Genomic DNA, 17741 nt, shown 5'->3' with positions numbered 1-17741 from the left:
TAAAAACAAACAAAAACAAAAATCCCATAAAGCATAGGCTTTTGAGGTTGCTATTCAGGGTTACACTTCTATGTGGAGTGGCAGGATTAGAAACCAGGTACTCTGAACACAGTCTTAGTGTCTTGACTAAATTTTTTTGTCCCACTTGGTCCTGCAGCCATTAAGTCCCAAAGAAAAACACAGATGTCTACATAAGTTATAAACTGATTGGCTCATTAACTCACGCTTCTTCTTAACTAATTCTTATAACTTACATTAGCCCATAATTCTTATCTGAGTTAGCCATGTGGCTTGGAACCTTTTTTTGTGAGGCAGTCACATTTTGCTTCCTCTGAGGCTGGGTCACAACTGCAGACTGCACTTCCCCCTTCCCAGCATTCTCATTGCCCCACCACTACTTCCTGCCTGGCTACGGGGCGATCAGTATTTATTAAGCAAGTACAAGAAACAAATCTTTACAAGGTAAAACCATTGTCCCACAGCATTATTGCTTACTATTAGAGATATTTCCTTCTTAAGTTTTGATAAAGCACAGCAATGTGGTTAAACTGACCTACAACTAAGGGCTCATTCCTAGGCTAAAGAGACACTTACATGTAATTTTCAAAATTAATAGAAGAGCTGGAGAGGAACTTTGTAGTTGGAAGCTGCTTGTTTGTTCCTGGCTGCCCCGACCAGAATAATCACACAGAAGCTATAGTAATTACAACATTGCTTGGTCTATTAGCTCAGACTTCACATTAGTAACTCTTACATTTTAAATTAATCCATTTCTATTAATCTGTGTATCACTATGGGGCTGTGGCTTACCGGGTAACGCTCAGGGCATGTCTTTCCTTTGGCAGCTCCATGGCATCTCTCTGACTTCACCTTCTCTCTCTCTCTCTCTCTCTCTGTATATATGTATATATATATATATATATATATATATATATATATATATATATGGTCTATTCTGGCTATATTCTACCCTGCCATAAGCCAAATCGTCTCTATTAATTAGCAATAAAAGCAAGACATATACAGAAGTACATCCCATATCAGTACTTTCTGTCATCTTCTGTCAGTGACAGAGGACTGGGGTTGTGGAGACTTGGCACAGATGAGACATGTGGCTCAGGAACAGAGCACCTCCTCAGCATGCAAAAGACCCTGGCTTCCATTTGTGGCACCACAAAACAGGAAGCACGGGTTAGCAGAGGTCTTACCTCACCTTGTGAAGAACAGACATTGTCTTTGAGAACTTGTGAAATGATGAATTATTATTGCCTTGTAAACAACATGCAATTGGATCAAGAAAAAGAATCCATACTGATTTGTTTTGCGAAGAGAAGGTTATTAAAATAGAAAGACCAAATGGGAGTGCCAGTGCTCACTTACTAGGGCAACGTCACATAATATGACCTCAGCGAAAGGAAACAGTCTCTGGTTAAAAGACCACAACAAGATAAAGGCTGTGACAATTTTATTGAGAGCAATCAGACTGTTATACCTTTATCAGAAACAGATAATAGTGGCAATTGCCAGGATCAATGCAATTTGCTTGTCAGAAAGCAATGAAGATAACAGGTTATACAGGCTACCCAAGATTAATGTCTAATACCTATTGCCCTGTCAAATTTCCATGCTTCCTTGACTATTTGCAGGAACAAACAGAGAATGCAATATAGCCTGAATGTTTCATGCCTGAGTGAGTGCATTCATCTCTTGGGTACTTGAAGGCCCAGTGTACCCCAGGAGCCACGGACTCTAACATGAAAAACCTATGACTCATGCCTCTCAAGGCAGCTAGGCCAAGGCAGTTTGATGGTTCCCTGCAAGCAAAGACAGAAAAAAAAGTTAAAATGATCCCACAGAGCTTAGGCTTATGAGATACATCAGATAAGGGGATATTGTGCAAATATAGGGAGGGTTTAGGAGGGTGGCCCACAGAGTGTCAATGGCTCTGAACATCCCATAGGATTAAAATATGGAAACACCACAGTAGGAAAGTTCGGTTCATAGAATCTATAGATGAGAGCTCCATGGTTGGAAACATCATAAAATGAGAGAGTGCAAGCTTCACAGTCCAGGAAAACTCCAACACGAGTGGGAGGAGGAGACAGAGAGAGGAGCAAGACACTGGCATTGTGGGTGACAGAACACTCTTCAAAGGCATTATATACAGACCTTTCCGTCATCCCTATAACCCAGTAGCCACATTTGGGCTGATAATTTACATGTTGGTTAACATCAGAATTATATTTGGCTTTGACGCCCTGTTGATTCATTGAAGGAACCTTGGGTTCTGCACATCTTCCATCAGTTATTCCCAGGAGCCAGGCATCACATCTAGACACGTCTACTTCCCAGTAATGTTTCCCTGAGTGGATAGCAGGAAACCCCAGGACACCTAAATCATAGGACTCAGAAATTTGAAAATTTCTTCTATAGCAACTTCTATGTCGTATTTGTCTTTTGTCCACGTGAATGACTATGTTTTTCTTGTTTAGTTGACGCAGGGTCACTTGAACTGCAGAAAAATGAGACATATAAATTAAGAGTCACATGAGAAACAAGATACTGTCTTATTTGTGATATAAGTAACAGAGGCCCGAGAAGAAAGTGAGAGGGAATTTGGTAGAGTCATTTTTAAAGTCAAAGAGAGGCAGATTGCTGTGCATATTGGGAGCAGTAATATAAAAGGTAAGTATTAGTAGAGAAATAAACTCTGAATGATACCAAGATGAGAGAGGCTGATGGTGCGATTTCTCCTTACCCCAGTGGCACTGGGCTTCCCGGTGCCCTGAAATGATGAAAATGCACAGCATTAAATGCAAGCAAGGGAATCAGAACATTAAAGTCAATGTGCTCTGCAGAGTGGGGGAAGATCTGGAAACAGTGATATAGGACAGGATGAATGATGATGTCCATTATATATGAATACATTACTGGGATACACTATCTGCTGTTCTCAGTTTCTCTACCTGTGATCAGAGACATCAGTCTCTAACCAGAGAGTGCAGCCCCAGCCACCCCTAGCATCCCCCAGGTAACCACAGAATGTAGCTGCTCTCACCTTGAAACACTTGCAGCATGCCCTTCAGATCCGGAGCTCGGAAGGTCTTTCTCTGTTTACTTGGGACCATTTTAGGCTGTTTTAGTTTTAAATTCTGACTCCTATAGACAAAAGATTGACATCGACATCTCAGGCAGTGTGACCTCTGACCACCATGGACTCCCTATCACTCCCTATCATTCTGACCATAGAGGTCCTGGAGCTCTCCTGAGAATTCTGAGAAGGGGGATAGAGGGTAGATACTAACTCTGCAGACGTGAGAGACACAATCGTGACCCCTCCTGCTTACTTGCTATGAGATGTTGGGAAAGCCTTACTACTCTGGGGCAGAGCTCCTCACTTGCACAACCAAATACTTGCTCCCTGAACTTGTATCCTTCATTCTAGATTTTTAAGACATGATGAATTAGTGAATTTCAAAACAAATCAAACTTAGGTGACTAAAAAAACTTATGTGTGCTGGGCATGGAGTTAGAAGCCTTTAATCCCTTAACTCGGGATGCAGAGGCAGGTAGATCTCTGACATCAAGGCTAGCTTGGACTATAGAGTGAGATCCATGTCCATTAAGGCTACACAGAGAAACCCTGTCAGAAAAACAACAGCAACAACAACAAAACAGACCAACAACCAAACAGACTGAGGGATACAAATAAATAAATAAATAAATAGATAGATAAATAAATAAGTAAATTTGTGTTTTCCTGGACAAACTAAAGTCAGGGTACAGAATCTGCTCCTGGGTAATAGAGTCATGGAGTGTGGAGAACACACTGGAGAAAGCCAGTACTTCAAACACTTTCGTCAATCTGGACACTCTTGGCCATCTTCTGAATCTTCAGGTTCCTTTTTAAGAGATGACAGGTTTGAAAAGAAGACTGAAATATCAAACTAATGCTGGCACTGAATATCCAGACCTCAGCATGAGGCAGTCCCTGTCAGTCAGTAAGATTTATCTGCCTGCCCCTTACCTGTCCTTAGTTGTAGCCTGACCTTAGAGTCTGGCCTCAGTCCCAGCCATAGGGAGAACCCAATCAGAGCCCAGTAACACCTGACCCCACAGGGCAAAGACAATCAGAAAAGGACAAACAAAACCAGATGTCCTCATGCTGATAATCAATACTGCAACTTTTTATGGCTTGAACCAACCCCAAGTGTGTAACTATGTCATTTTGGAGGGCTTTGGTATGTATCTATGCAGTACTGGTTTTGAATTCTCCAAGCACTCTTTATTTTGCCTGGCCACCATATCCCCTCCCCTTTTTCTTTTCCATCAATTTTGTCTCTTGGTGGTATTTTGGAGATCAGGACTTTGGACACAAGAACATGAGTCTACTGCTGACAGCCAGGGTGTGACTCTTTACACAAAAGGGCACAGCTTTCCAGTCTTCTGAAGTGTGTGGTTACAGGGAGCAGTTGTACTCACTTTCCTATCCTCACGCGAAACACACAGATCCACAGGAATTTTACCAGCATACAATTCTGTGAACGCTGCAGAAAAGGACGACATACCCTATCTAGGATGAGTCTGTGAATCAAGTACCTGTGAGCTGTAGACAGAGCCAGAGACAAGCACAGAGCGCGGACAGAATGATGGAACCACAAGGAGTCTGAAAGTTCCTGTGGCTCCATTTGCCTCTTTCCACTGCTGAGACTAACTCTGTAACTCCCCTTTCCCAGACCCCTAAAGGAGAATCAAATCAGTTCCCAGTAGTTACAAAAGAGCCAGAGCCTGTGTTTCCCTACATCCTCCTCCTTCTTACTGCAACTTCAGAATAACACTTTGTCTAAATTCCCTCAAGCCCAAGATAGATTTATTCTAGTCAGATACTAAATCATTCTCATCACACAACAGGGCTATTCCTTCATGTCAGCCCAAACATACCTTGTTAGGACATGATTCACACCCTAGAGAGAAAGGAGAAAACACAGTCACTAACATGTTCTGCGTGTTCTTGCAAATCCTGGTCTCACTCACACTGTGTGCAAAGACAAAGTCAAAGAGAATCAAATCTGTCACCAAAAGTTCTCCAAGGAATGAAATAAATACGATGCTAGGTTCATTAATTGTTTTATATGTATACAGGTACAATATTTTCTGTCTCATACTATAAGAATTTGGAGACCAAAGATGACCAACGATAGTTTGATAACACATAGGTTTTGCTGTGCATACAACTAAACATATAAACACATGTCTCTTTTCCAAGTTCCATGTCAGCTACCTATCACCATCCTTGCTACTACCATGTCTTAGAAAGTTATATTCAAATTATTTCATTCATTTAGACACAATTCAATATGTTAATAATGAAGAAGCCACAAGGGCCAGAAGCTTAGATTGTTTGATACTTAGGTCCAGCTAACCATATCTCTCTTTTCCTTTTTCTTCTTTCTCTGAAGTTTTCCTGGCAAGAAAAGAAGTCAATCTAAAGAGACTTGTGTGCCTCTCAATTTGACAAACCTTTGAAACAATGACCCCCTCTAAAAGTGGAATTTCTCCAGAAATCTAACACTGGGAGAAGGAAAGCACCGCTAGCCAGATGGAGAACTGACCTCCTAAAAGATTTCACGCTGTTTTTGTTACTTGCCAGACCACATAAGGTCTGAGTCTGTACCAGATAATGATGGGAGAATGATGGGCAGGAGCATGCTTTGAAAAGTGCTACTCATGTAGAAATGAAAATGGACAGTTGGTTTTTTTTTTAAAATCTTTTTGTCCATCTTCCAAATGTGGCTACATTAATAAATAACCCTTTTTTGCCTTCCAATATTAACTTGGCTCTTTTATATGGGACAGATATCAAGGCCCGACCCACCAGGTCCACTTTGCTATATTTAGTATGCAGCTCTGTGAGTCCTTCTTCCCCAGATGAGACCTAACACTACGCAAGTGTTCTCACATGTTCAGATTCCACCGGATATTGGTAGATTTAACTAAAGTTAAATTCTTTGAGAAATGTGATCTTTCCCCTTACAGATAACTATTACGAGGAGCTCCTTGGGTGTATTTTAGGCTTCCACAGGTCTTGGGTCTGGTGTCACAGCCAATCCCAGGTCATATGTGCTGCGGCTAAGCTGTGTCCAGAAGACGCTGTTTCTCTTGTATCCTCCACCACCTCGCGCTCTTGCATGTTTTCTGCCCCCCTTCTGCAATGATCCCTGGGCCTTTAGATTAACAGTGGACTATGTATTTTCCATTTACAGCTGTACATTCTGTAGTCTCTTCCTCTGTCCACCTTGACCACGTTTGTTTTTCACTATGGAACCCTGCTGGCCTGGAACTCACTATGTAGACCAGGATGGCCTAGAACCCATCTACCTTCATTTGCTTCTGCGTTCTAACTGCTGGGATTAAAGGAGTGAGCAAGGACACCTGCCTGCAGTTTGGGAAGCTATATCTTATTTCCAAAGTTATGTTCTTGTCATGTTTTTGTTTCTGTGTATGAGAAGCTCTCAAGTCCTGGGATCACAGGCAGTAGATGCTTGGCCAGGTATTTTATATAATGTAAACCAACAAATGTGGATCCATAGTAAAAAGAATTCTGAGAGAACTAGAATTATAGTTATATGTGAAAACTGATTTTTAAACTTGTCCTCACTGAGACATCTATATGCTCACGTTCATTGAGTCATTATCATAGCAGATAAAATAGAGTCCACTGGAGATCTACAACCAGAGGAATGGAAACAATATGTTATGATAAACATGGAGGTTAAAATATTAGACATTCAAAGCAAGTATTATAATTTGTGGTAACTTGGCTGTCTGCACTCGGAGCATTTATGTTATACTAAACCATTTGGGTAAAATAAAAAAGAAAACCCGAAGTTATCGTATTTAAATAATTGTCATGTCCGAAAACTGATCTCACAAGAGTAAGGTTTAGGATTTGGATCATCAGGGGCTGGAGGCAGGGAATGGTAGGCTGATTCTTTGATCAAGAGATACAATTTCAGGCTTGTAGAATATGGTGGCTGTAGTTACTACCTATGTGAACTAGCTTAGTTTAGCCAAATATGTATAATTCCATCTAATATAGGTGATATAAGAATGTACTCGATAATAATTAAATCAACATGATGCAAACCAAGAAATTAAAGGAGCATGAAATTTTCCTACAACTACCAAGATTAGACAATTGAGACAAAAGAAACAAATTCTTACAGAGATATTCATCACCAGAAAATGCCTTTGGTTTAAATGGTTTAAAAGTGTGATAGAGATAAAATACAATATAAACTTTATACCTGTTAGGATAAAGAAGGTACCTTTCATCTCAGAAACTAAAAGACGGAGGAAGGAAAATCTCTGACATCTTGTATAGCAACTCCCCTCCCACTGACCAGACCATTGAATCAGGGCAGTGGGGAGAAACTCTCCAAACATCCAAGGAGAGAAACCATTTCCAGTAATATCAAATTCAGATAAAGTGACTAATGACTGTCGGATATGCTTCACGCATGGTCACATTACAGCAGGGGAGTAACTACCCATGATGCAACAGATCTTCTCTAGATGGTTCTGCTACTGTACTGTACTTGATAAACTAAATCATGCAACTTCCTCTTGCCATCCATGCTTGCAGTGATTCCCCAGCCTCCAAAACTGGTTCAGGAAAAGAGTTCAGGTAGGGTCCAGAGAGCCCTACTGTCCTCACCAGGGAGATCACAGCAGCACAGAGGGAGGGAAATGGCTTCCAGGTGCCCTGACTCTCAGATGTTGGCTCTTTCTGCATGCAGTCTTACCTGCAGCATCTCTATGGTTGAGTACTCCAACTGATGCTCCAGATCTGAGATGAGGTCTCTCACTGAATCCCTCTGCTTCACCAGATCATTTTGTGAATCGTCCAAGATGTCCTGAATGTCTTCCCACTCTTGCTTCAGCTTCTGCAGCTCATTCTTCTCCTTGGAGTCCAGGCATTCCCGCAGTCCTTTAAACTCCTTCTGAATGGTTTTTGCCTCACTCTGTATTTGGTTCTTCAGGTATAAGAAAAGGGAAACAAATGTAGATTGCTTAATGGGGCTGGAAGACAGAAATCCATGATGGGGAGTTTTCAGAGGAACTGAGCTTGGGAAGGGAAGGCAGTCTTAGGAAGGCATCTGTCTTCTTTCTGTGTCTGTTCATGACATTCCAAAACAAAGATCTTAGGTCACCTTTGCCAAGACCACCTGAGTCAAATTGGGTACCTGGGTGTGACTCAGTTTTCACAGAGCTGTCCAAACTCTGTTCCTGCCTGCAATACCCCTGATTCTCCCTCTGAACCCCTGATAGAAGCTAACCCCAAGAATAGAACTGTGAGTATTCTGAAGCTTCTTCCCAACAGTCACCGTTCCAGAAAGCACCACAGGAGCAAGTCCCAGGACTCAGTGCCATTCTTACCAGGCCCTAACCATGGTGTCAGCTCCTCACACAGCCAGGCTCAGCTGTGATGCACTCTTTGTGCAGCCCCAGCTCCAAGGGAACAGGCAGAGAGGACTAATCAAGGCCTCTTGTCCCCATCAGCCTCCAGGGAATGAAGAGCCAGGGAGTTTCTTGCCCCTGTTTCTCCCAGGCATTAGGCTAACTCTCTTAGGAGGTAGGGTCTCCACTTGCCTTCCAGAAAGTTCTCTCCTTTTGAAGGTCATCTTCCCACTGGTCACATCTTTCCTCATTATCCATCTGCATCTCCAGGGCAGCCTGGAGCATCCGCTGTGGGAGAGGAATTGTAGCAGAGTCAAGCTGTGTGCATAGTAGGACAGCTGCTCCTAGCAAAAGGACAAGAAATCCTTCTTGAAAGATAAGAAGTCTAAGACTGTTCTCTTTTTAATATCTTGTGCCATGATTTATGCACAAAAATTAGGTAAATCTTCAGTCTCCCGCTCAATCCATTCTTGCATTTACAGACACTCAGCCCTATATAGACAGACACAGAAATCTCTCTTAGTCAACCAACCCACCAAGTATACACCTGTCACTTTGATTCTGGCATTAGAAAACTGGGAAAATTTTGTTAGCTCTCCTGGTCTTTCCTACAAACATATATCCATCCCAAGTCCCACAACTGGCACTGTAATTTATTTTTCAACCTGAATCTTATTATGTAGCCCTGGCTTTCCTGGAATTCCTCTGTAGACCTCTATACCCTCAAATTCATCAGCAGTCAGAGTTCTGGAATTGAGTCATGTGACACTACACAGGCCACACAGACACTCTCCTCACTGCCGTATGCCATGCATTTACTAGTCCCACTGTTGATAGTTACTAGACTCAATTTTAGATTGTATGAATGAACCTGACATGAACATTAAAAAAAAAATCTACATGAAGTGGATACGTCCCATCTGTTACTGTGTCCTGCTCTGTGTCCCACACCCTCCCACTTCCTACCTTGTACTTATTGGCCACCTCTTCAATGAGAGCTGCTTGGTGACCAAGGTGCTCCTGAGATCTCTCACAAAGCCAGCAGATGGCCACCATGTCCTTCTCACAGAAGAGTTGGAGTTTCTCTCCATGCTTTGCACAGACATTCACCTTCTGCTCCTCCTCTGGGCTGGACTTGAACTCCTTGAGCTTCTCCACTATGTTGGCTACATGTCGAATAGGCCTCAGATTTCCAAACAGGTAACTAACTCGGCACACAGGGCAGATGCCCTCCCCTTCTTTGCCTTTGCTGGACTCATAATTCAGAGTGATGCAGGCTCGGCAGAAGATGTGGTCACAATCTGCACTCACAGGTTCTTTCAGAAGCTCCAGACAGATAGGACAGGTCACCTCCTCCTTGACCATCCCCAGGACTGATGAGGCCATTGTTGATGTGATGCTGAGTCTGCTGTTTGTACTCCTGACACTTCTGCTCAGGTACCTGTGTGACTGGGATGATGAGAAGGAGGACAAGTGAGAAAGGGAAACTCAGCACTGAACCGTGTGGAGATCCATGAATGCCCTCGATGATAAGGGAAAAGAACAAAAGAAAGAGATTTGGAGAGAAGTTCAGTGACGTGGCACAAGGAACATGATGTCACAAAGGTCAGAAATAGGATTGTTATTTCCTTTTACTGAAGATCAGGAAGATCGTGCTTCCTTCCAATGGCCTCGTGGGTCCAACCTTCTACCTTTCGTTTTCTTTCCCAGGACAAAATCACATCTTCAGTGTTACACGCATCAAACTACTCATGTCTCCCCTGCTGTCCTTCATCTTCCTCCTTCATCAGCACCAGTCAGTGTGAGACTCTGATCCTCTCCTTACCAGTCTCTTTCCAGAGAGCCTGGTGCTGACGTGGAGTGTACACAGTCCATCTCCTGATGCACATAGGGAACGATTTTTCTTATTGTTTAAGAGTGTTTATTACTCTGTAGAAGATCCTAGATCAGTTCCTGGCACTCACATAATGTAGCACATAGCTTCCTATAAATTCAGGAATCCAGCAGCTGTGAACACCCCAACCATCCTTTCAAATGTGTATACACGCAGGGAGACCTACAAATACACGATTCAAAGCAAAATGAAACATTGTTTACTTGTTTTGTGGTTTTCCTTTTTTTTTTTTTTTTTGCCAGTAGAGTTTTGAATTTACCCTAGGGTTCTGGACTATGTAGTCTCTGGTTCTTGGTCGCCCACACAATGTCTGTTATGGGTTCATTCCTTTGGTGCAGGCCTTAAGTCGAATCCAACCTTGGTTGGCTACTGCCACCAGTTCTGTGCCACAGCTGTGCTAGCATATCTCACAAGCAGGACAGATTGTAGGTGAAGGCTTTGTGACTTGGTTGGTGATTGCATTTCTTTTGGTAGCCTGCAGAGGACCTTCCTTCACCAGAGAGACTAGATATAGAGGTGAAGGCTCCATGTTGGCACCAGCTCAAATTCTTCATGTTCAGTGAATTCTGTGTGGTGTGCTCCTAGGCAAGGAGAGTCCACTGTCCTTTTCTAGAGGGCAACCCTTTGTCTTATAAAGCATGATTAATAAAAACTCAGATACAAATATTGAGGTTCAGTTAGAAGATCAGAAAAGCAAAACACCCAGTGACTGGCTCTTACTTCTACCTCAGTCCTAAATGGTGATCCTGCCTTCAGGGATCTCAGGATGAGCCTGAGTCTGAGCTATCACCTCTTGTTTTATAATCCTCTTTAATTCTGGGTTTACTGGCAAGCACAACTACTGCCTGGTTTCTATGGCAAACTAGTGTGGCTACTGTGATTAAAGGTGTGTATCGTTGTTGCTTTGACTGTAAGGCTGACCAGTGGGGCTGTTTTACTCTCTGATTTTCAGGCAAGCTTTAATTATTAAAATACAAATCAAATCCACTACACTCCTTTCAAAGGTTTCGGTTGTTTGGGGTCTTCCGTGTGATCCCCTTGGCCAACAATTCTATTGAATACAATGAGGTCCCACCACTGGAATCCTTGTTTGATGGCAAGCGATTGCCTGTTGGGACTTCATATTCTCCATTAGTACGGGACCTCATTAGGATTTCTTAATATATTTATGATGTTTCCATTGCAGTAGGTTTCTGTATCATCCTCCAAATGCTCCCCAATTCCAGCAAAATTTATCTTTTTTGAAAAAAGGCACTAAGTAAAAAAGAATACTAGGTTTGTTCAGTTCAAACGATATGGCTACAGACAGATTGTTTGTTTTGTGGTTGGGGTATGTGACAGATAGGGAAAACTTCATTCTGTGTACACGTCCATTCTATAATCCTAAAAAGAAGCTCCTGGTTACTCTCACTCCTTGCTACCCTCCCCCAAATAGTAAAGGTGCTATGAGAGAAGTAACTGCTTCCTCTGGCTTCAGGAACCCACTTACTGCTGTGTGAGAGAGCTCCTCACAGCTGAGGGAGTACAAGCAGTTTCTCACTCAGTTACACATTCCACACAAATGAGATCATTGGCTGCCCACCTGAAAACACCACTCCTCCAGCCTCTTCTGTGTAACAAGCCTTTGATTTGTCCTTTAGGCTGTTGTTGGCCTACTAGGAGTAATTAATAAATTCATGTAATTATAATTTAAGTTTAGTCTGCAGTCTTTTCCTGGTGAATTTGAGCTCTGTATTGTTATGCCAAATCCGCAAAGTTCCCACAAAAGCCAACAAGAAAACCAAGAGTCCCATATGTAAAAGCAAAGAGCATTTATTTCAAAAAAGTCTGCAAACTCAATCTCTCTGCATGTCCGACGAATTGGAATAAACGGAACGCCTCAAGCTCAATTAGAATTGAGTTTTTATAGTAGTAAGTTGGGGTTGACATGGTCTCTGAGATTCAGGACCTCTGACTGAATGACATTGGTCTAGGGTTTTCTTTGTGAATGTGTGCTGGCAGGTGATCCTATCTACAGCTTTGAGTGTTCTCTTCTTGGGCAGTGGTTGGGTAATCTCAGCTTGAGGTTCCTCCTGCAATGAGGCATTGCTTTAGGGAAACTATTGAGACTCGGGCCTCTTATTAAATTTATGGATTGTCAGAGTTCTACTCTGGCAGGTGATAATGGTTGGAAGTAAAGAACTTCCTTTGGGTGACCTGCCCATACTTTGCTTGCCATGGCTGACCCCTACAGAAACACGTAAAACACTTTAATTATTTATTCATTTTTTATTGTGTTCACATCCTGACCACAGTTTCCCCTCCCTCCTCTCCTCCTAGTTCTACTCCCAAGCTCTTCTCTTCCACCCTCCCATCAGCTCCTTCTCCCATTATGTTCATCAAAGGCAGGCCTCCCATGGATGTCAACCAGCCATGGCCTGTCAAGTTGCAGGTAAAAGCATTTTTTTTCATGAATCTTCAAAGTACTGATATCATATAAAAAATGGTTCTTTTTCCAAATAGGCTGGGTAAACAAATTGTCCCAGGACTCATTTACAATGTAGCATCTTCTGGAAAAACTTAATGTCTATTCACTATATGCTGGTGAGTTTATAACCTGGAGAACTCTAATATGTGCATTGTAATATCTCATAACATGTGGCAGTAAAGAGAGTCGATGACTAAGATCAGGCGGGAGAGGTCCACAACTGATGAAGAGCATGGGAGAGCAAAGGGAAAGAGTGATATAGGTGGGTCTTCTGTCCATGTGTTACTTTCATTGGTTAATTAATAAAGAAAACTGCTTGGCCTGATAGGTCACAACATAGGTGGCAGGGAAAAGAGAACAGAATGCTGGGAGTTAGACGGCAGTGCGGCAGACACCATAGCTTTCCTCTCTTAGTTTAATGCAGGTTAGAATCTTCCCGGTAAGCCAACTGCTCGTGGTGCTTCACACATTCATAGAAATGGGTTAATCACGATGTGAGAGTCAGCCAGTAATAGGCTAGAGCTAATGGGCCAAGCAGTGTTTAAGAGAATACAATTTGTGTGTTGTTATTTCGGGGCATAAGCTAGCTAGGTGGCTGGGAGCCGGGTGAGGAGGCAGCCCGCCACTCCTTCTATAAAAGGTAATGGGTTCATGACAGTCCTCCAAGTCAACCTGGACACAGGAGACCTGGCCCATGTCCTCTGATATCTAGATTAACTTGGGTGGAGCTGGGATTCCCTGTTCCCTGTCTTTTCGTGGCTCTCAGGATCTTCCTATCAGCAGACATCTTTCAGTCTTTATAGCATTAAAATCAGTCAGGAGCTTGTGCTGTTCCTTGAAAGGCAGAAATGCCCTGGGGTTGCAGTATTCACCTGTAACCCCAGTGTCTAGGGGGGTAGCACATGTCTGTTAGATGAGGTTAGCCTGGGCTATATAAGGGTACCGTGTCCCAAATGAAATGAAAGGCTGTGACTTCAGTAAGTGTGGGATTCCTGTGTTCTCACACACTGTCTCTTTCTTCCCCTGTCACCTCCTCTATTTCTTTACTTGGAATCAAATCCTGTGCCTAGCACAAACTTGAAAGTGCCTCCCTACCCATAACCGCACCATGATAATCAAGAAAACCATTTGGGGCTTTCTTTCTTTGCTTCTTTCTTTCTTTCTTTCTTTCTTTCTTTCTTTCTTTCTTTCTTTCTTTCTTTCTTTCTTTCTATCTTTCCTTGTTTTTCTCTTTCCTCCTCCTCCTCCTTCTTCTTCTCCTTCTCTTTCTTCTTCTTTTTAAAGACATTATCTTTTGGATCCCAAGGGATGCCTTGGAGTTTTGATTTTTCTGCATGATCTTTCTTTGTAGCAGGAATTACTAGTCTGAATTTCATTTAGGCATGCAAACATGCAGCAAGGTAATGGCAGGCAAGGGTAATGACCTTTAAGTAACATTAGGAATTCTCTACAGACTTGAGGTTTAAACAGTACAAGTAAATGTACAAAAGGCTCCAGAAAGAAGCAAAGGGATGGATAACATAGAACCACCAGTAAATGCACTATTACACAGTGAGACCTTCAGCTCCATATTCAGACACCACTCTGGCTTTATTCAAACTGTGCAATTAGAAAATTTTCTTTGCCAAGGCCACACCTCCCTCTGTCCCCCACCCCAGCACTCAGCAAGGATTCAGCAGTTCTTCCTTCCTGGCCCTTATCAGTTTCAAATTAAACTCACCAGAACAAAGAGTGTTTTCTTCCAAATTCTGCCCTCTAGATTTGCTCTCAGACCTTCAGACACCAACCAAGAGATCCTGGATCTGTGGAGAGGAGCGAATAGAGACCACAGTGTCCTGAGGACTCTGCCCGTAAGTCTGATGTCCGCTGAGCCAGAAGAGAAATGAAAGTTAAGACTTTTAGGGCTGAAACTGAGAAATAGAAACTAATAGCTACCAGCCAATGGGATGCTAGCACATTGGTATCTGGGGTTTTACCATCAGAGGAAGTCAGTTACCCTATGTCAACTCTGCCTTCCACAAACTTAAGACACAGTGCTACAGGAAGTTGTCAGGTTAATGTTCAGGCTCATGTTACAATCAACTAAAAATGTCTTGATTCCCTGGAAATCTGCCCCTATGGAAAGAAAGCCTTTGTCATGGAGGAAGATGCAGTTCAGGGCAGCTGCTCACAATCAAGATTCCCACCCAGCAGGGACAGGATGGGAGGAGCCCCATGCGGAGCCCTGTAGAGACAATTATCACACTCACAGCAGTGAAACTAGCAAGCTGCAGGGGCTCTCCAGCTGCCCAGGGGTGTCCTGCAGATTAGGTATTCTGTTCTTGCCCAGAGCAGGGCCTCTTCCCAGTGCTGATCTGATACATTCATTACTTCCCATCTAGGAATCCCTCCCCAGAATGTCTCAGCAGGTCCTCCTTTGAATTAGGGTTTCTATTAGAGACACTTGCTATTGCTTCAGCATCCCCTGAATAGAAGCAGATCATGTGTAGAGTTGGGGATGCGGTTGAGTTGGCACAGTGGGTGCCTAGCAGGGTAGAGTCCTGGGGTGGATCCTGAGCACTGTACACACCCAGGTGTGCTGACATGTACATGTGTCTGTGTTAGTCACTCTTCTGTTTCTGTGACAAATGCCACGACGGAGGCACCTTATAGGGACAGTGCTTGATTTGGGGCTTGCAGTTTCAAAGGGTTGGAGGTCATGGCCACCACAGTGGGGTGCATGGCAGCAAACAGGGAGGCATGGTTCTGGGGCAGTAGGTGAGAGGTCACACTTGAGACACAAATCTGAGCTAGAGACAGAGAGACACTGAAATGCCCAGAATGTATTGAAATCTCAGAGCTCACATTCACGTCACATATACTCCAATACTGCCACACCTTCCAATTTATCCCAAACAGACCCAATAACTGGAAATTGAGTATTCAAAGATATGAGCCTATGGAGGACATTCTTATTCAAACCACCACTGCATTCTGGTGCTGGAGAATTGTCAGTATTCTGTCAATCATGTTTTAAATAAACGCTGATTGGCCAGGCAGGAAGTATAGGCGGGTCAACCAGACATGTAGTAGTGGCAGTGCGATGAGAACAGGAGCATTCTGGGAAGGAGGAAGCCCATTGCTCCGATTCCTGTCCAGACCTCCGAGAAGCAAGATGTAATCTACCTGGCTGAGAAAGGTACTGAGCCATGTGCCTAGCATAGAAAAGAACAATGGGTTAATATAAGCTACAAGAGCTAATAATTAGCCTGAGCTAATGGGCCAATCAGTTTATAACCTAATGTAGACTCTGTGTGACTTTCTTTGGGGATTACTGTCTGTGGGGTACTGGGCGGGACAGATACCCCAGCCAGCAGGCCCCTTCATGTTACAGGATTCCACTGCTTTTGAGCTGGCAGCAGGAAGCTCAGGAGCTTAGAGACCATTCTCAATAATAGGGGACTTTGATGCCAGGTCAGCCTGAGATATATGAGAATTATCTCAAAACAGAAATGCTGTATCAGGGAAACAAGCCATCCCTATTGTCAGTCTCACCCCCACTTTTGCACACCTATCTCATGTGTTGCTTATGTTTTCAGATCTACTAAATTATGACATACAGAGTGACAGCAGATATAAAAGCGTAGTCTGAGTTATGTTTAACATACCTGTTGCCTCCTCTTCTTTCTATTCTATTTAACTCCCTCACCCTCCCCAGTGCTGAGCCCATGGGCTTTTGCTGTTGTTTTAATTTGGTCTTTGCACTTCAGAGATTGAACCCAGGACCTTGTGAATGCTGGGCCAGTGTTCCATCCCTGAGCTAAACCCCTAGCCCAAACTCCACATTGTGATGAGGACAAGAGACTGAACTGTTGTTCTTGCTGTGGACACAGTGGCTGTCAATCAATATTATAATGTGATTCTTCTGAATTATTAATGATTATATAAAATTATTTACAACTTTCTGGTTTTGTTTTTGAGAATGGACATCCTAGACTGGGCTGGAGCTCGCTCGTGTTCAGCGTGGTCTCCAGCTGTGGCAGTGCTCCTTCCTCAGTCTAGCAATGCAGGTGTTAGAGGGATGAGCCACCAACTTTGTCTTTTATAGAGTTGAACCAATGCCTCCTCTGTTTCTTCCTAAGGCCTTCTTGGTAATAAAAAACATAAAATCCTCAGACAGCTATCTAGCTCTTAACGAACTTTCTTAGACACAATTCCACTCCTGTCTTTGTGCAAAGATTTGACTTTGTGGTCGGGTCTGCCACCAGCCTCGAACCTCAGTGACAAGAATGAAGGTGGCCAGGAGAGCACAGCACTGACCATGCTGCTGAGCAGTGCGGCAATGTGTGTGAGGCTAACTGTGTCAATACACGCTGACATTTATTTCAACACAGGAATGGCTTTCCCATGAAACAATTATGGAAGAAATATTAACCAAAAAAAAAAAAATCCGTTGGAGAGATACGAAGATAGGATATTATTTTCTTGAATGAATTTATAATTTAAAATTTAAATAAAATCCTCTGTTATTTTTTGTTTTTTCAAGACAGATTTTTCTCTGTAGCTGTGGAGCCTGTTCTGGAACTAGCACTTGTAGGCCAGGCTAGCCTTGAACTAACCGAGATCTGCCTCCCTCTGCCTCCCTAGTGCTGGGATTAAAGGCGAGAGCCAATACTGCCCTGATATTTTGTAATACAGGTATTATAATTCTTCAAACAAAGCATGGTGATGTTTTGAGTGGCTGATGCATTCTCTGCCAGCATGTAGTGCTAGAATCTCCAATCTACATGCTGCCCTGTAACTGCCTCTCTGCTCTCACACATAGAGACATGATGGAGCTCCACTCAAAATGAGTCCCCAGGAGCTGCCTTGCTGGTGCCACACTAACCTAAGTGAGTTCTCATGACAGGGTATCCTATGTTGTGTCTCATGTCTGATCTG

The 17741-nt window shown here is 43.0% G+C and overlaps 1 protein-coding gene across 1 annotated transcript; it reads right to left on the bottom strand.

The window, feature by feature from the left end:
• Positions 1–1532: 1532 nt before the first annotated feature.
• LOC130879829 (tripartite motif-containing protein 30A-like) lies at positions 1533–14715 on the bottom strand. The gene is made up of 8 exons (XM_057778668.1): positions 14542–14715; positions 9427–9909; positions 8653–8748; positions 7806–8036; positions 4942–4964; positions 3059–3159; positions 2759–2785; positions 1533–2512 (listed from the first exon to the last, which is right to left on the bottom strand). Exons 2-8 carry the CDS (start codon positions 9844–9846, stop codon positions 1914–1916), a joined length of 1497 nt encoding a protein of 498 aa, XP_057634651.1. The 5' UTR covers positions 9847–9909; positions 14542–14715; the 3' UTR covers positions 1533–1913.
• Between the last annotated feature and the right edge of the window lie 3026 nt (positions 14716–17741).

Source organism: Chionomys nivalis, chromosome 8 (assembly GCF_950005125.1).
Source record: "Chionomys nivalis chromosome 8, mChiNiv1.1, whole genome shotgun sequence".
Lineage (NCBI taxonomy): Eukaryota > Metazoa > Chordata > Mammalia > Rodentia > Cricetidae > Chionomys > Chionomys nivalis.
The sequence above is the reverse complement of the archived record's forward strand: the minus strand, read 5'-3'. Positions and strand labels throughout refer to the sequence as shown.